A 19,506-nucleotide genomic window follows, 5' to 3' on the forward strand; every position below is an offset into this window, starting at 1 on the left:
GGGGACTTCTGCCCCCTCCTTCCTGAGTATACCCAGCGCTGGCCTCTGAGGCAGCCCAGCTCTGTTTTCTCATGACACAGGGATTATTTTTGGCATTGCAGATATTTTCTCTAATGTTATTAGCCTCCCCCACCTCCTTGGTTGCCTTTTGGGGAGCAATCCTTTAGCAACCTCATGTAAATCAGAGGGTTCATTTTAGTTCAGCGTGGTCAAGGGGGTGGGTGGGAGAGAGGAGGACTGGCTTCCACTTCTGCTCCTCTGCAGTGCCCCACCCCCACTGCAGCAGGGAGGACGGGGTCCTCTCATGCTTGCTCATGAAAGAGCTTGCTTTCACTAGCTCTGTGCTCACCATTCATCCTTTTTGCAGGCAGGCACGAGGATATGGATACCCAGAGGTGACGCTGGGGGCTGTACCTCGGGGATGGCATCTTAATGACTTGACTTGGCGGCCGTTAGAAGAGCCCCATTCAGAATGAGTTCACTCCCTGCACAGTTGGCTCGCACAGCCTCTGTCCATAGAGTCCTCTTGTTCGTGCTGCAGGAGGAAATGGAGATTTCCAAGCGGGAAGAAGCCTTCCCAATGCTTTAACTCTTCACTGAAGGGAAGAGGAGCTGCAGAGAGCAACATGAAATCTAAGTTGGCCCGGCTGCAGCTCCTGGGAGTGGAGCGATGGCCCTGGGCTGGGGATAGAGGCCAAGCCAGCCGGGATCAGTTTTTCTTTCCTGAGAGAGAAAGGAAAAGAGTAAAGGGCACGCTTGAATCGTCCCTCCAGGCAATTAGCAAGTATTTACACAGTTTGTCTGTCCTGGCCCAAGGTCCTGTGAAGGATACACAAAAGTAGAAGATGTTGTGTCTTCTACTTACAGTCCTGTTATAGGGGCAGGATGTTTGCATCGAAAAGCCAGCAAGAGACAGGGGACCTTTAATAAGGGCCAGGGAGTAAGTAATGTGGATGGGAAGTGCCACAAGGAAAGTTGCTAGGGGGCCAGGGACTCTCCTGCATAAAGTGGGGCTTGAGCTGGCCCTCGGGATGGATTTTTAAGAAATAGGGAGGGTGAGGTGATAGAAGTGGGGAGGGACATCAAAGTAGGGCTTAGTGAAATCCCATAAAGAAAGGTATAAAGAGAACAAGATTCTTCCTGGCAGAAGAGAAGACCTGACTTGTTAGACTTCAGGTGCCTGTGGATAAAGATGGCATCAGGTAATACTAACCCTGCCATAAGGCATCTTCGCTGTGTCTTTGGCGTCCAGATCTCACGTGTCCCTGGGTCTCTTTCTACTCAAAGTGTGAGGTCACAGACCAGTAGCATCAGCTTTATCTGGGAGGTGGTTAGAAATGCAGACCCTCGGGTTCCAGCCAGACCCTGCTGGATCAGAAGCTGCCCCGTAACAAGACCCTGGGTGATGCGTGTGCACAGCAGAGGTTGGGAAGTGCTGCTGTGCATGACTCCACAGGCAGCTGTCAGCAGCACTAGTTCAGACCCCAGATTTGACTCAGAGTTGACAAAACACACACACACACACACACACACACACACATGCGCGCACACCTACACATCTTTGTGTGTGCCCCATGACTCTTCCCAGATGGAAACCTTTTAGTCTAATTAAGAGTTGGATTAGAATTCTTATGAAACATCTAGAACAGTGAATGGCTTTGAGGAATTTGCAGAACTTAAATCACTGAAGTGGTTTTTATCCAATGTCTCCAGTTTGTACCAATTTGTACTACTTATGCTTTACTTTTTTTCGATTCAAGACCAATTTATTCTCAAGTTTTGCCAACACAGAAATAATTTCCTTGAAGTGCATTAAGTCTTTCAAATCACTTTAACACTTCTTGCTTAAAATTTCAGCTGTCATGTCTGTATTCCTATGGATACTAATTCTTAACCTCTTCCTGTATTATATTATATTTTTTTATTATTCTTTGAGATAGGATCTCTCGCTTTTTGCCTGGGCTAGAGTGCAGTGGTGTCATCACAGCTCACTGTGACCTAAAACTCCTGGGCTCAAGCGATCCTCCTGCCTCAGCCTCCTCAGTAGCTGGGACTACAGGCACGCCACCATGCCTGGTAACTGAAATTTTTTGTAGAGATGAGGTCTTGCTATGTTGCTCAGGCTGCTATCAAACTCCTGACCTCAGGTGATCCTTAAGGTGGGATTTCAAAAGAGGTGATTAAAGTAGTATGAAGTCTGTGTGGGTTGGTCCTGGCAGGTGCCCCCAGCCAGCAGTGGCACAGCTGGGCAGCTGCAGCACACAGCCCCATCTAGGTGAAGAGGTCGAGGTCATAGGCAGGTGGGCAGACCAGTGTCAGCCTGCCTATCCTTGGAATAAAAACCAAGCACAAACTGCAGCTGCATGGCCTTGGGGCTCAGCAGCCGTTGGTGCAAGCCCGGCTGTGAGGGTGCAAACACTGTGGGTCGTGTGGTCCTGGAGGGGCAAAGCCCACAGCTGCACCTCCATTCCAATGTCCTTCTTGGCCTCCGAATCTTGATCTGGCCGAGCCATGTTGGCCTGGTCATTCTGGCCAGTGCTCCTGCTGTAATTGGATCTTCACAGGTTAGCAGTTGCTTTCCCGTCAAAGTCCCAGCATCCCTTACAGGTGTAGTTTCCAGTGGACAAGTCCCCTGCAGGCCCAACACACCACCAGTGGCCGAGCCACCAGGGCTGAGCAGTACCCCGGAGAGCCAGGCCACCCACCCCGACAGGTGAGGCTGGAGGGCGGGGCCTCTACTTACGGTTTAGAGCTGCTGTCCCCAAACCCCTGAGCCACCTTTTCCTTTATCCTGCTGCCGTGTGATTTGTTTGTCAACTTTGTCAACTTACTTAGCTGAAGGCAGTGTTGTAGGAACAGGATGGCTGCACACACACAAGGGTTTGAGCCAAACCACAGATTGTGCTGTTGAAAGCCTGAAAGAGCCAAAGGAAGAAGGCTGCTGATGGGTAGAAGCCCCAAGGAAAAAAGTCTAAATCAGATCTGGTAGCAGCTTCGGTGTGGGGAAATACCCTCAAGCCCAGAGAAGTGGCACCAAAGAAAACAGTCTAGTGATAATGCAACACTTAGCCTGTGCCATCTGTAGGCTCTACTACCAAAGTAAAATTAAGAGTTTGGTTTTGGCTTTTTTAAAAAACAGATACCTCCAAGCCAAGGAAGGAAAACTATCCCACAGGGGCTAGTTTGCCAGTTGACAGTCTGAGCTAGGGCAAGAGGGTGGCTAGGGTGTCCCGCTTTGCTGCTTCCCAGACTGAGTATATATATCCAAAAGCTCATCAAATTAAGTATCCTAGGAGCTTCATCTCCAATATACCCAGCTCAGCTAAAGCTTTCGAATGTGTAAGAGGGACCTGCTTGTTGGCATCTGGGGAACGGTTGCCCAATTACAATCAAGAGTGTGGGATTTAGGGCCAGATGATGCAGGTCGAGTGCTGGCTCCGTCACTGGTGAGGGTGCAGGGCATGCCACTCCCATCCTTGGGGTCTGTTTCCTCATGTGTAAAATGGGAACGCTGTTATAGCTACATCACAAGATTGTTCCAGGATTGAACTAGAGCAGTATGACGAGTTCTTTATTCCTGGACAGTACTATACGTGGATGTTTCCTAGTTGTACAGTAGCAGCAGCAGTGTCTCAGCTTGCTGAAATTAATTAGCCCCTTAGCTGGAGTCTGCACAGTGTCAGGGCTTGGGTGGTAGCGAACATGAGAGGCCACAGGGAGCAGTGGAGAGCCAGGCACGTGCCCCGCAGCTGCTTGCTTCCTCCCCCTTTTCATGGGTGGGGGTGCCACCGAGTCTTCTGTACATGTCACTGCACTGGATACGGTGAGGGGCGGGGAAGATGGAAAGGACACTTTATGTTTGCATCAGGGGAAGAGATCCTGCTGACCAGGAAGAGTGGCCATCTTCTCAGAGCTGTAGCTGGATGGAGTCAAAGGAGATCTCCAGTTCAGCATAGCAGGTCATCTCTCTTCGCATGGTCTAACCTGCACATGGCATGAGGAAAGGAGGAAGCCCAAGAGAGCCAGTGACTAGATAGGGAAAGGAGGCTGCGCCCCCGTCCAAGGCTGAGACAGTTGCACATGCTGCGTTCCTTCCCTCGGATCTCTCCCTCTGAAGCACCTCTTCCCGGGCTCAGTGATGCCGGCTGTGGCCCCAGGGACGCTGATGCTGCCAGATCTCTCCACCCAGCTTCCAGAGGGGCAGGGCAGGGCGTGTCACTGTGAGGTCGCTACGGGAAGCTGGCAGCGAGCTGGATACATACCATCTTTTATTATAAAACATAATTTAAAAAACAAGACCTGGTATAAAGGTAGTCATCATAGTATTATTTATAACAGCTAAAAATTAGAAGCCATAACTGAACAGCAGTAAAAGAAGAGTAAAATGCATTGTGATCCATCCGCACAGCATTCTATTGCTGGCTTTTTAGGAACATTTTGAAAGAATTCTTAATAATGTGACATAATGTTGAATAAAAAGAGCAAAGTAAAAAATCTATAAATCCAAGGAGATCTCCATTTGTTTTCTTCATACCTTTCTGTGTTTTTTAAGCTGCCTATACTCAATATGTATCACTTTTATCTCCACCAAAGCATTTTTTAAAAGAGAATCGTGTTTTAGAAAAAGCTGAGTTACCAGATGGATGGATAATGAAGGTCTGTTTGTAATGTTTAGTGCCACTTGGCAGCCTGCTGTCTGTCCATGGGGCCTTGAGAAAGAACTCGGGGGATTTTCAATTTCACCTATTCTCATTATTTTTCTAAGCCTCAATTTTCTCATCTCTAAAATGGGAATAATGGTAGCTGCTGTTTCTATCCTACTGTGTAAAATTTACAGATTTATTTAACAGATTTACAGATTCACTTAACAGATTTACAGATTCACTTATAATGGGCTTTATAAGCTATAGTGTGTGATACAGATGTAAAGTGGTATTATTCACTAATGTGTAGAATTAAGAGTGCCCCGCTGTCTTTATTTGGTCTGCTACAGCAAATACCATAAACCAAGTGGCTTAGAAATGACAGAGATTTCTTTCTCATAGTTCTGGAGCCTGGGAAGTCCAAGGTCAAGGTGCCAGAAGAGTCAGCGTCTAGCGAGGGCCCACTTTCTGGCTCACAGATGGTGCTTTCTCACTGTGTCTCCACATGTGGAAGGGGCAAAGGGTCTTACTTGGGCCCCTTTTAAAAGGGCACTAATGCCATGCACGAGGGCTCCACCCTCATGACTTAATCACCCCCAAAGGCCCTGTCTTCAAATACTATCACATTGGGAGGGAAGATTTCAACATATGACTTTGGGGGGATCCAAACATTCAGACCATAACATCCGCTAAGGCTTAGGCTTGGTGATACTGAGAGCTGTGCCCACCTGCTGGGGATAAGTTATAGGCTTCTCCCAAGATGGTAGTTTTAGGGAATGGCTACCTTTTTTGTGTCCTCTATTTCAAATCTCTGTCTCATTATTTTCACTTCCCTCTTTCTATCAGCCACAGCACAGGGACAGTTCATCACAGCTTCCCTGTGCGGTTCATGCACAGCTTTCCCAGCTGGGCTGGGGACACCACATGTCCTGAGGTTATGCAAGAAGCTGCGTTATCTGGAGCCCCAGATGGGCTACTTGGTAATTGAATCTGCTGCTCCCTTCTCTGAGACTGCCTAGGGCAGAGAAGACCAGCAGATAAGCATTTCCAGCCAGCCCCAAGCAGAATTGACCATTAGAGGGCCATGTTGGGTGGGCCCCAGACATTACTGTCAACTCTGAATGCAGTCCAGGCCCTACGCTCCAGGGACACAGACCATCCGAGCAGGTCAGGGAGCTGCACTGCGGCTCAGCCCCAGAGGAGGGGTGAGGGGAGGTTGAGATATGGGAGACTTTCCAGGATTCCTCCTTCAGGGAAAGGGTGAGTGAAAGCATCCATTCCTGTTTTAGCCACTCCAGCCCTCATGTCTTCTTTGTCGCCTCTTGTAGGACTTTTGATATACTAGCCTGGATTATTAACCTCCCAGCTGGGCTGTGGTGTCCTTCAGGACAGAGTCCATGCCCTCACAAGACGTATATGTGTATGTTAAAGTGTATTGATGCCATTTTACCCTTGTCAAGGTCTGTCTGATCTGCTTAGTTCCTCCTGAATTTGCTAACTTAACATCTTCTATTTTGACTGGCTAACATTGACGCCTTTCCCTCCTCTGTGTAATAGATTCCCCTACTAATCACTACAGGCTTTGAACATCAGAATGTACCCAGAAAGTTGGCCACTGGAACATTGCCTTCATCTAAAACATTTTTGCCACTCCTTTGGAATTGCTCTCAGAGCCAGGACCATTCTTTTGAATACCTTCAATTGTGGCATAAGCCTTATCTCTGGAGGGCACATTGTATTCTTTCAAACAACCGTGATCTATCCACAGCCAAGTCTGGAGACTAAAGGGGTGGGTAGGCTGGATGATATTGTTTGGAGTTTCAAGTGAAGTGTGTCCTACAAAGAGTCATGCCTGATTTTCTTACGTGGCTCTGAAATTAACTCTAACTACTTCTCTAGATTCTTAGAGCCATGGCCACCTACTGGGACTAAGTTATAAGCTTCTCCCAAGATGGTGGTTTTAGGGAGTAGCTGCCTTTTTTGTGTCCTCTGTTTCAAATCTCTGTCTCATTATTGTCACCTCCCTCTTTCTATCAGCCACAGCATCTGGTATACAGATACACCAGCTCCTAGATAAATAACTGCTTGGCTTATAATAGTGACTCCAAATTTGCTGGGACACTGACTGTGGGTGCAGCGTGCAATAGAGGGAGAAAGATCGTAGTTAGGTTTTAGAAGTGAACTGGGTTTTCAGTCTTCTGCAGATATGTGATCACAGGCCCAGGAATCTCTGTGTTAATAAGTCTTCCAGGTGATTCTGATGCAAACCAAAGTTGAGAACCACTGCTCTGCACAATGAGAGCAAAAACGCTGCGTAATTTAAGGGAGGATCAAACGAGATTGTTTCTGAAATACACCTAGCCCCCAGTATCCTTTTCCTCCTACTCTTTAAGGTGACACAGCTGTTTGAATCTCAAAAAAACATTTAACTCCAAATTTCACCCCCTTCACCCCCCAAAAAAGCCCTTTTGAAACAGACTGCTTTGAATAGTGGTCCTCAGCCCTGGCTGTACGTGGGGAGCTTTTAAACACCAATGCCCAGCCTGCACCTCAGACCTATTAAATCACAAATCTCCAGGGATAGGACCCAGGTATCAGATTTTTAAGGGTCCTCTGGTGATTCTAGTGAGCAGCCAAGACTGAGAACCACCGGCTTTGGTTCTGTTCTAATTTAATCTATGAAGCAATCAGCTGCTAAGGTGGGGGCCAGTGGGTCCTCCTGGCCTCTGGGACCTGAAGCTGGGCGTGTTTCTCCCATCGGGCAGCCACTGTGCAGCAGCCACACCGCCCTATTGAAGGGTCACTAGATCCCTCCCAATTGCATTTGACCTTCATCTCCTCCATTCACAGCCTCCTGTGAATTGGCACCAGCACAGAATTTCACCACCAACCAATAGACTGACCCAAGCTGGCTTAATTAGCTTCAGTGACTTGCTGAAATCCATTCTGCTGCTAAGCCATTTAACCGTATAGTGTAATAGGCATATTGTTTCAGTACCTAGATGGCCCCAGGCATTAGGCACGTGAGTCCTAATCACTCTAAATGTCAGGAATCTAGCTAATTAAGCAACCATCCCCTTGGTGCAGCTGGTGACATCTTAGGGCCCCACTTGAGGCTGTGTTCATGTCGAAGTCAGAAGCCAGGATCATCTTGACCAAAAGCAGATCATCTTTAGATTAATGACTTAAGTAGGGATCCCTAAGCCACGCTTGGAGCAATGACCCAAAAGTTAAGAAGATGTTTTTACGATAATGAAGCTCTGGTCAAAGAGGTTTTTCCTGGTCAAGCTATAGCACATACCTGGTGTCGTTTTTTTCTGCACAGTCAGTTTTGTTTTATCTTTTGACTGGCTGCTGGGTTCCTACGTGGCTGCTTCCTTTAGTTGGGATCAAATGTCTCAGAATGTGAGTTTCCAACTTGGACAGAGTGAGTATGTTTCTGCATATTAAAATGTCAAAAAAGAAAAAGAAAACAGAAAGTGCTTGTTCTCCCTCCACCTGCAGTGTGGATAGATACTGCAGCAGGATCAGACTTGCTGCTTTTACAGAGCACTGTGGGGTTGCATCTGATAACACCCCACCGCACACTAAGCCCTACAGCAAGGGGCCTGCATCTGCTGAGGCCCCCAACACCCCATTGGAACTCGTACACTGGTTCTTAATCCTGCTCCTGAGGTTCCAGATCTTTTCCTAAAGTGAATGGGTACTCAAGGATAGAGTCTTCCCCCACAGAATTTTTGTCACTATATCTTTTTCTCATTTCAGCCCTCCTCTTCTCCCCAGAGTGTGTTTGAACATCCAATTTGTGGGAAATTATCTAACACAGCACTGGGCATATCACAATTGTACAATAAATAATAGTTTCCTTGTTGCCAATGGAAAAACTTTTGATCTTGGACCCAGAAGAACTAGGTCTGAGACAATGTTTTGTAGCAAACTATTTAATCTCTCTAAATCTACACATCCTCATCTATTAAATGGGAATGATAGTTCCTATCTCTCAGGGTTGTTTCAAGAATCAAATGAGATAACACATGTAAAACAAAAAGTGCTTTCTGAACCCCTAAAACATTGTAAGGACTTTGTGATTTGCCCTTCTAGGTTCAGCTGAAATTCTAACCTCCCTGGCTTTTAGACCAAAAAACTGCCTAAGATTCTCAATCTTTTTTTTTTTCCAAAAAGTTAAGATGTTGCTGCTCCTTTATTTCTTGCTAAAGCCACTATCTCCTACAGTTAAGCAGTGAAAAGAGTATTGGCTCAGGAAGAGGGAGGGTTCTAGCCCTAGCTCTGCCACTGATTAGCTGGATTGCCCTAAGCATGTAACTTAGCCTGGTCTGGTCTCAGTTTCCAGATCTGTGAAAGGGGGCGGATGATAATGCCTATCATGCTCACCTTGGTTGCAAGGATGGAATTAGGGAGCCTCGGTGTGTTTCAGCGCTTCTTAGTATGTCTGCTCACTGGCTATCGACCTTCCAAGGGCTTCTATGGGCATTGGCTTTGTGACCTTAGGCAAATGACATTATATCTGAGCTTCGGTTTCCACATCTGTAAATTGTGCAAACCATACCTACAATAGTGCGCTGTTAGTAAGATTGTAATGAAATAATATATGTAAAGTCCTTGGTGCAGCAGGAGGTACAAAAGTTGGTGTCAATAAATGTTTGCATGGTTGGAAGAACATAGCAGGACTCCAATGTCAAATGCCATTCTCAGAGAGAGCACTGACTCTGATTGCCTTTCCCCTACCTGGCTCTTCCTCTCTTCCTTGTCAGGTCTTCTACTCATAAGAAGGAGCAATGGCAAAGGGAAGCTCGTGCATGTAGATGTTGGTGCGAGTGCCACAGCCTGTGCTGGGATCTCTTCCACTCCAGGATGGCTTCTCTAGGTGCCCCCAATGACTGGGTTATGTGTTGATGATTCTTTTGTTGGAGAGTGGGATTAATGCTGGAGAATGGAATTCAGCACCTTTTACCCGGCCCTCCTGACCCACGGCGTAGTGTGTGTAGTTTCAGTGTCCCGTCCCCTTCCCACTTTCCTCTCCTATGCCAGAATGCCTGCAAACCTTTAATCCGCAATCCAAACCTTTTTCTCCACAATCGAAGGTCAGGGTTAAAATGAGAACAGGAGGGACTAATACACAAACTGCCACTAAAGGTTTAGTTGGGGCAAGTTCTGAGGATGGGAAAGGGTGGGGTGCAGGGGTAGGTAATCTTGAGAGTTGGAAGTCAGGGAGAGAAGGAAACAGGAGTTAGATAAAGGAAACAGAAAAGGGACATGGGACAAGAAAAACAGTTTCGCTCATTTCACAATTTTTCTGAAGGTTCTCCCCGGCCATCAACAGCTATTGGTCAATTCTTCCTGCAGTCTGAGTACATGACACTTCACCCATCTATGGAGCGGGACATTCTGTTTAAGTGAAGCATGTCGTAAAGTCAAAACAGTGCTTCTGCCCCAAATCTTGAGGGGTTTGAGAGGCATGCCAACATTCCATAAATCCCAAAATACTGATTCTTCTGTCCAGATAACAGGCTGCAAAGCCAAACAAAAGGAGAAGCAGCCCCTGGCTTTGGAAATCTTGGAAGGCAGAACAGAGTGAGCCTGCTGGAGCTGGCTGGACTGAGGCCTTGAGAGCCATCAACTGCATTGGACACTTTTAAAAAAAAATAAAAACCAAGCTTGTTTCTTTATTAAACAAGCATTATAGGTTATTTTTGGAAACATAAGAAAATACTGATAAGCACTACAAAACAAAGCAAAAAACAAAACAAAAATACATCCCTCCCCTCCCACTTCAGTTCCCTTTGACTACTAACAGTTTTGAGTAGAGAGAGACAGAGCGGTCACTGGTGGTTAAGTACCTGGATTCTGGAGCCCACCTGCCCAGTGCAAAGCCTGGGCAGTGGGCATTTACCTGCTAGAGGCCATTGGTAGATTACCCAGCCTCTAGGGGCCAGCTTCCACCTCTGTAAATTAGAAATAATAATAATACTTGCTTCCAAAGGTAGTTGTGTGAGTTAAAGATGCTAACGTATTGTTTAAAATAGTACCTGGACTATTGTAAGTACTATGTGATACCTATAATTATGTTATTATTTTATTCTAGGCTTTTTCCTATATAGTTTATAGGAAGTAGTATGTATAATACATAAATTTCTAGAAAATAGAATTGTCCTGTACTATTTTGTAACTTCTTCTCATAATCATCTTTTCATGGACAGATTTTTAAATTAGTATTAACTAACACTGATTGCTTATAGTTGGGATAGGCCTGGTGCCAAAGATTTTATGTAAATTCCTACATTTGGTCTTCACTATAACTCTGAAGTGTAATACCATTATTATCATTTTTCAAATTAGGAAACTGAAGCTAAGGATTTTAAATAATTTGCTTACAGAGCTAGCAAGCAGAAAAGTTAGAATTCCAACCCAGACATTCTGCCTTTTAAACTTTCCTGTGTTAGAATGGGACCTGGGCTTTATAAGAAGATCCAGGATTTCTTGAGGACTTCCTGAAAAAGGGATGCTTTAGTGTGGGTCACCTTTCTTTCCATCCTGCAACAAAAAGGACAATGAGCATGAGACAGGCTGGCAGCCTGTCCTGGCAGGGCTTAGGGAGAAAACATATTTGTGCCACTCCCTTTTAACCCTTGACAGGTATGCACTTTGGTACTCCAGACTGATGAATGTCTGACTCAGTGTTCTTGGGCTATAACTGCATTTTGAATTTTTACTGTGGAAATCACTCTCTGATATGAAATGAGATCTAAGGTCCAGTACTAGGCTTCATTTTTTTCTCAATGTGTCTTATCCAGAAGAAGAGAATAGTTTTTTATCTTGTTCTCCAGAGCCTTTGACAGAGCCACCGGGGCCCCTGGTGATAGCTTCCTCACCCTTCTCCTTCCATCCCTGGATACTCAACCCCTGTCCCCAGATAACCCAGGACCAGGTCAGGTCCAAGGCATTGCTAGTTAAGTAATTTAATCAGCAAGTCTTTGCCCAACCCCCACCCACGCGAAGACCTGTTCTGGACACCATGGGGAATGCAAGAGGAGGAAGGTGGTTGAGAGGACACCAGTACACACAGAGGCAGAACAAACGATATAAAACAGGTTTCATGTGGCTTGCATGTGGCTCAGACGACTGGTGTAGGCCCAGATCAGTGCAGTGGAAGAGTCTGACTGCACTGAGGTTGGGGGGCCAGGGGGATGTCTTGGCCAGGTATGTAATAGGATGACAATGATCTTTTAGGGCTTAACCCCCTCTCTCTCAATTTAGGAGTAGCTCGGAGAGGAGGAAGGAGAAGTCCCGAGATGCTGCGAGGTGCCGGCGGAGCAAGGAGACGGAAGTGTTCTACGAGCTGGCCCACGAGTTGCCTCTGCCTCACAGCGTGAGCTCCCATCTGGACAAGGCCTCCATCATGCGGCTGGCTATCAGCTTCCTGCGAACACAAAAGCTCCTGTCCTCAGGTGAGGCTGGCAGGTCCCCCAGGCTGGGCAGAGGGCAGCCTTACCAGCATGTCCCAACACACAGGGGGCTCCTATTGTGCAAGAGTTGGAAAGTTTTCCTTCCCAGGAATGTTCATTCTGCAGAACTTTCAGAAATGCCCTCAGTAGTGCTTTACTCCATGCAAAACATCTCCTCTCAGCAATGACCTTTGCAATGAATCCAGCCAAGGACAAAGGGCCGGGGCAGGCGGGACTAAGAAAGAGCATGGGCACCTGGAGGCTGGGAGAACGCAGGGGCTGTGAGAACAAGAATAGCTTTTGTTGACTTCCCAATTTGTGGCCCTCTGGCCATAAGACCTGTATTGCACCCTAGATTGAATCCATAGGAAGCATTTTAATCCTTATTTTCCAACTGCCTTCTTGAGAGTGGCGAGGAGGTGTGCCCAAACGATCTTTTCCCTCTTACTAGCCAGCTATATGCCAGGCAAATCATTTGGTCTCTTTGAATGTTGGTTTCCTTATCTGTAAAGTGGGGTTAAAGATGCTTATTGCTCAGGGTGCCTGTGAGAACTGACCGAGATGTGTCTGTAAAGCACCTGGCCCTGCTGCACTCAGTCACCCTGGGCCATCCTTGACGAATGACAGCCTGAAGCATCACCCTCTCCAGGAACCAACTAATTCTCACCCTCCCTGCTATCTCTGCGGCTCAGGAGCTCACAAAACATTTTTTTTCTCAGAGAGTTACATACTTCAAAAAGCCATTTCCTGTTAGTCCTGACCAGAGAGAGGTGTCCTGAGGAGTCTTCCAGCTTCAGAGCCCATGTGAAAGTGTCATCTAGTGAGTCAGTTCTGTAAGGAAACTGGGCAACACGAGGCCCCCCCCACGCTGGTCTGGTGCTACAGGTGGGCAGTGTCTGAGGGGGTGAATGCGAGGGAGACCGTCAGGGAGGGAAGGCTCTTTTGTGGTTGGTTTTCCTGAGTGAGCTGGTGCCTTGGAGACGGGTTGATTCTGCCATCCTGTTATGAAGTGGCTATTCTGGGAAAGAAACCCTGAGCAGAGGGAATCCAGCGTGAGGCGGGGAGGCCAGACCAGCATGTGCTATTCTGGGCCCTGCGGCACAGGAAGGATATGGAGGAAAGACTTTCAGAAAATAGGACGGCTCAGTGGGCCCAAGGGTTAGAAGACTAAGCCTGTACCGTGAGCCTAACGAGGCCCATTGTGCAGGCAGGATGGGGGGAACCAAGGGCAAAGACATGCTCTCTGAATACTTCCAAAGAAACAGTGCAGGGCAGTGGCTGATTGATAGTCATGGATGCTGCAGAAAGAGAACCCTGTGCTGAAGCGCTGGCTAGGCTTGGATTGCCGGATGGATGTAAGAAAGGCTTAGAGACTTCATCGCAGGGCACTTGTGTACCTCCTCCTTCTAAAGAGGCTTGTACTCCTGGACAGCTGAGGGCAATGTCTGGTAATGTTGGAATTATCTTTACATATATACAGAGTAGACAGTGGAGGATTTGATGATTAGATGGAGACCCCTTCCCTGCACCCAGCACTGTCTTCTCTACTTCTCTGCCATGGTACTTGGAATTCTACTCTTAGATATTAATTCCTTTGGGTTAACTATTGCTTCCTTCATCACCACCCCCACTCCTCCACCAACAGAAAGCTCCAGAAGGAGTAATACAGGTTGAGTATCCCTTATCTGAAATGTGTGGAACCAGAAATGTTTCAGATTTTGGAGTTTTTCAGACTTTAGAGTATTTTTGCATTATACTTACTGTTTGAGCATCCCTAATCTGAGAATCCAAAATTCTAAGTGCGCCAATGAATATTTCCTTTGAGTATCATGTATGATTTTGGAGTGTTTTAGATTTTAGATTTTCAGATTTGGCATGCTCAACCTGTATATTAATCCTAAGACACCCATCTGACTGAATTTGGACTTGCAGAGTGTTTCTCCTTATTTCACAGATAAGTGAGGCACAAAAAAATTAAGGTTGCTCAAAGTCACACATTTAGCACATGGTGAACCTGCATGTGGAATTCAGGTCCCTTTGGATCTTGGTCCATTGGAAAGACAGACATGGGGTGATGGGAGCATTCTGCAAACCTGGTCAGGCACAGATGTGTAGAAGGCATGGGGGTTGAGGGTAGGGGAGAAAAGCAGGGAACCAAAGTCAAATGGAGGCACCTGAGGGCCGGCGGCAAGCTGTGGGGTGAGGAGGAGGTCCTCACATGTTGAGAGCATTGTTCCTATCCTTTTGCATGGTGCAGGGCCTTGCTTTCCATGCTTGCCCATACATGAGCCTGCTGTCCTCAGTGGTTCAGAGGTTGGCCTGGAGACAGCCACATTTGGGGGCCGGGCCCTCTGAGCACATCTGCCTGCATATGTGCTGGTGTAAACCCTTGTGTGCTGGTGTGAACCCTCGTGTGCTAGACACACTCACAGAGATAAGACCAGAGTGGTCATGGCAGGACATCACGTGTCCCAACTCAGGAGCTGTTGAAAGTCGTGGACACAGACTGCCTGCCCTCTGGCTTCACCCCAGATAGACCACAGCCCTCAGCATGTCAGCTGTGGTCTTCTCTGTCGCAAGGAAAGAAATGATGGAAAAGGATAAAAAGTTTCCACTTCTGGCCATCTGGTTCTGGTGTCCTTGAAGGAGAAGTTCTCATAAAACATGCACAGCCAGGGGAGGAAGAGATGGCTTCAGAACATCTCCTTTTCTCTGACTTCTCTCCCAGGGTCCTGCCACACATTCTCTAGACCAGTGGTCCCCAACCTTTTTGGCACCAGGGACCGTTTTCATGGAAGACAATTTTTCCATGGACCAGAGAGGGGGGATGATTTCAGGATGACTCAAGCACATTTATTGTGCTCTTTATTTCTATTATTATTATTATGTTGTAATACATAATGAAATAATTATACAACTCACCATAGGTTGGGAACCCCTGCTCTAGACCAACTGTTGAATTGTTATCAGAAATTGTAAGGCAGCATCTTTTTCTTTTTTAATCATATTTTACTTTTCCCACACAAGTAGAATAATGAAGGGGAGTATAGGATTTGTGGGCAGATAGACCTGCATTGGAATCTCAGTTGGCTGCCTTCTTTCTCTGCAACCTTGTACAAATTTCTTTTTTCTCTTTGAGCTTTAGTTTCCTCATCTCCACAAAGGTGATAATGGTATTCCCTCTGCAGTGTTGTTTTAGGATTGAGATAATAGGTATAAAAGATCTTATCCTCTAACCTATCACATATTAAGCTTGTAAGTTATAACTTAGAAATAAAATTATAGCTCAGAAATAAAAATTATTACAAGCAAGTATATTGATTTATAGTAAATATAGGCTTCTGTAGAAATGATGTAAACAGAAACCCAGTGTAAGCCTTTGCCGTCCTCTTACCCACCTTTTAGCAATTTCTATGAAAATGCAGAGTTGCCATGCTTTTCCAAGCCAAAACAAACCACAAATTCATTATTTAAGCATTTCTAACAAAGGTGAGTACCAATTTTGGCTCACTTTATAATAGGAAATAACTGGTTGCATACCTCCGAGTTCAAAAGGCTAAAAAATACCAAGTTTTGCTTTAGAAAATTTCTTCTTTACTTAGTAACACGCTTCCCTTTGATTTTCACAGTAGGCTGTTCTGTGTGGGAATGTTGGAGAGGAAACCTCAGCGCTGAGAAACTCAGGCTGTGGGTCTGGGCTGCCGAATTGAGATTCGTATCACAGGAAGCAAACTGAAACAATAGCTTTATGATATGAGCTTCCACGCTGGGCGACGACAGAACACTCTCACAGGAACATCAGTGGAAATACCACTCGATTGTCTCAAATCCCCTTTCAGGATGGGCCCCACGAACCGTGACCCAACGGGGGTCTGCGTTCTGAGGGCGTTAGACAGCAGTAAATACACGAAATTTGATTTTCACTGTAAAATTGATTTCAGGCTTCTCCAGACTCATGATGGTGAAATCAAATTCATTTTATATGGAGCTGGAGATCAGCAGGAAGTGAGGTTTCTGAGAAGAAACGGGAGGCTTATTATCGATTCAATGGCATTTGTGTAGTGAAGGCATTAGCCTTAAGGAGAGATTTGATTTCCTGATCTTTAGACTGCTGAGGGAAATACATTCCAATGTGGGACAAGGGAGTTTTAAAGTTTACTATAATCTTTCCATGCAGGAGAAGTGGGGCAAAGAACGCAGAATTGTGGAGGCAGATATGTTTTCTGGTGCCCTCTTACACCCTACTTTCAGACTTCTTTTCCCAGGCTTTCTCCCCCACATCTTCACTGCTCCACCCCCTTTCCCACCCACTCTCCAATCAAGGCCTTTTTCATCCTGTTTGGAAAGAAGCCAATACACTGATTCATGCAAGGATGCTGATGCTGAGAGCAGCTAATGTACGATCTCTTCCAGAGACACGGACCTCGTTCAGATCACTCCCTTAGCTAAAACTAAAAAGTCCATTCAATTAGTAGGTGTTTGCTGAGCCCACCCTGTGCTACATCTTTTGAAGGGTAACACAGAGGGTTAGAGAGGATAATAAGATATGTGAAGAACAGAGGGATGCCTTTCTACTAGTGGACTTTCAGGACTCTCTAGGAGCCCAGCAAGATCAGGTAGGACTTAGTGGCTTCTGCCAAAGGTGTGAGCATACCCCAAGCCTGCTAGTGGTGGGGTTTAATGTTGTGGCTAATGATCCAGTAAGTGCTTTTGCAGTTGGCACACCCAGGAAGGTGGGTGTTGGGCTCCAGGCCCTGGGAGAGTTTAGGCAAAGTTTGCCGAATCAGTTTAGGTAAAGCCCTTAGCAGGAAAGCTTGTGTGATGATAACCAAGTGGTGACTGCCAAGGACGTCTCAACTGGGAAGACCCCATCAGAATGGCTTTAAGTACGGTCAAAGCAGATCTGGAACTTCTCAGAGTAGGAAACAAAGAAAGAAAGTAACCCTGGAGGATTAAAATGTAGCCAGCGTTCTGACCAGCAGCTCCATGGGGGCAGCCTGGCCTTCGAGACCGCCGGGGGGCTTCTGCCCTGCCGTCTTGCCCACTCAGCCCACATGCACAGCTCCTGCTGCCTGGGAGGCCCCGCCCCACAGGGGCAGTGCTGCCTGAAGGAAATGAGTGGTGCTCCGGAAAAAGTGCTCCAAAACCTCAGCCCGCGCATATCCTGGCTGTGGGGAGTCATCAAAGCCTGTTTACTGCGGTTATTTTTAGCATTAAAGAATCTTGTGCTCCCCAGGCCGAGCGTGTGCCGTCTCTGCGGAGCGCCTCTGGATTTAACGGCCGTCCTCCTTCTTTGGGGTCAGACCCTGCAGGCTCCTGGGAAGCATGTAACTGAGCCCTAGTGCCTAAAGAGATTTAAGGGTCCGGTTGGTGGCTTACTGAGCACTTACTGTGGGCTCCTCACTTTATCCCGCACTGAGGGTTTCTGCTCCACTGTTGTGTGGCCTTGCAGCGGTTTATCTTTGTCCTCCCCGCCAGTCTGTAGGTTCCTTGAGGGAAAGGATTGTCTTACACCTCTCAGAGTCCCCGAGTCTCCCTAGGACAGAACTGAGAACACAGTAAGTGACACTTGGGGACAGATTACTTTGTGCCTAGCATAAGGCAGACATGTATGTACATGGTAGAAACATAATAACTGTGTAGGGCATGAGTGCAGTTTTCCACATACCTAACACTGAGTTGCTATTAATGATACATCAGGGAAGACATGATGTTCACAGGAAAAAAAGCAGAGGACTCTTCAGCAGATTTATGGCACGAGCCTCCTGGTGTCCTGGGTGATGGCCTGCCTCCTGGACCTAGTTCACTCTCAGCTCCCAAGATGCAAGCAACCCGGCCTGGCTCCTGCAGAAGCTCTCAGAAGAATGGGCAGGTGCCGCGAGAGCAAAGAGTTCTGCAGAGGGAAGGCCTTCCCTGCCCTCTGTCCCAGGGTCCCTAGGGGCCGCCTGCTGGCTTCCTGGTCCTCCAGCCATTGTGCCTTCAGTTTCAAGACGTTCTGTTTCCCTTCATGGCCCTAGAGTGCCCTTGTCCCTTCCTCCCAGAGGCCTGCTGACCCCATGCTGCTGTAGCCAATTTCGCCACCTCCTGGAAGCAAGTGTGCTGGGCATGGGTGGAAACCCGTTTGGTTGTGTTGGAACTGTTAAAAACAGGAAATTTTAAGCAGGACTATTTCCTCTGGGCCTAGTTAACCCAAATAGGGTTGTTTTGGGATTCCTCCAGATTTTGAAGTCAGCATTACCACTGAGATCAAAGAAATTGAAGAAAAAATATCTTCTCAATAGGCCAGAAACCACAGGGCTGGCCTGTGCTTGTCTGTAGAAGGTGGTCAGCTATCTGGTGTGACTTAGATGGTGCTGAAAACCTCTTCTCACCCATCCCCCAAATAAGTCACCACCTGCCAAAATAGGCTGGTCTCCCCAGCATTAGGGTCACTCTAGGACCTTGAATTGAGGCAATGGTGCTCCTCATGTGGTCCTACGAGTAGCAGCATCAGCATCACCTGGGAACTTGATGGAAAAGCAGATTCTCAGCCCCTACCTGAGACCTACTGAGTCAGGAACTCTTGGGTGGGGCCAGTGTGTGGGTATGTACCTGTACAGTCTCAGAGGGCTCCACACCTAGAAGGGTCCCAGGAGAGGTTTAAGTTTTCAATAAGAAATCCAGTGTTTTTTCTTTGCACCGGGCCACGCAAATTATATAGCAATCCCAGTCCTGGTAGTCTTTGCATTAGCCAGCCCTGCAGGTGATTTTGCTGCGTACTCATACTTGGAAGTGTTAAGTAATTGTCTCTCCTGAAGCCCCATTTTAATGAAGATGTTACCTGGGAAAGCTAACATTAGTCGTGGCAGCACCTCCACCTGGGACATTAGTTCATCATCGGTTCAGCTGATTAGTTAGATGGCAAAGAGCAGATCTATCTGCAGACCCTAGCAGGGATCAGGTGTGGGGGTGTGTGCAGTATAAGGCCCTTGCCTTGGCCAGTGGTCCTCCCCTCCGTAGGCTAGCTGCCTGAACCAGACTGTGAAGAGGAAAGACTTCCTCTCATTTTGTTCTACCATCTTTGTAAAACAGGGAAAGCCAACAGGACACTACAACCCCTGTACAACCTCACTCTTGGCTCTGAAGGCAGGGACAGGCCCTGTTCTGTTCCTCTGCAGAAATAGCAGCATCTGTGACTTCAGCACATTCTCTGATCCTATGTCCTAAAAGGTGACCGGTGCCATGGATGCCCCTTGGTAGGAACATCTCCTAATTTGGATTTGTTCTCCTTGAAGAATAATGGCAGATAGCCCAGAGCTTTAATGTAAGGGGCTTGAGGAAAAACAGAAAAGAGAAATAAGTCCAGTGCCCTCGCAGCAAGCGCCTTGAACCACATTTCACAGCGTTGATGTGTTCCTTGC

The 19,506-nt window shown here is 46.9% G+C and overlaps 1 protein-coding gene across 2 annotated transcripts in view; it reads left to right on the forward strand.

Moving 5' to 3' along the window:
* The window catches only part of EPAS1 (endothelial PAS domain protein 1), an 88,950-nt gene that overhangs the window by 38,695 nt on the left and 30,749 nt on the right, over positions 1-19,506 (forward strand). For both annotated transcript variants that reach the window (XM_012755873.2, XM_012755862.3), the window contains exon 2: positions 11,919-12,109. In XM_012755873.2, coding sequence (XP_012611327.2) covers positions 11,919-12,109 — 191 coding nt within the window. The remainder of the gene's footprint in view (positions 1-11,918; positions 12,110-19,506) is intronic.

Source organism: Microcebus murinus, chromosome 3 (assembly GCF_040939455.1).
Source record: "Microcebus murinus isolate Inina chromosome 3, M.murinus_Inina_mat1.0, whole genome shotgun sequence".
In the NCBI taxonomy this organism is placed as follows: Eukaryota; Metazoa; Chordata; class Mammalia; order Primates; family Cheirogaleidae; genus Microcebus; species Microcebus murinus.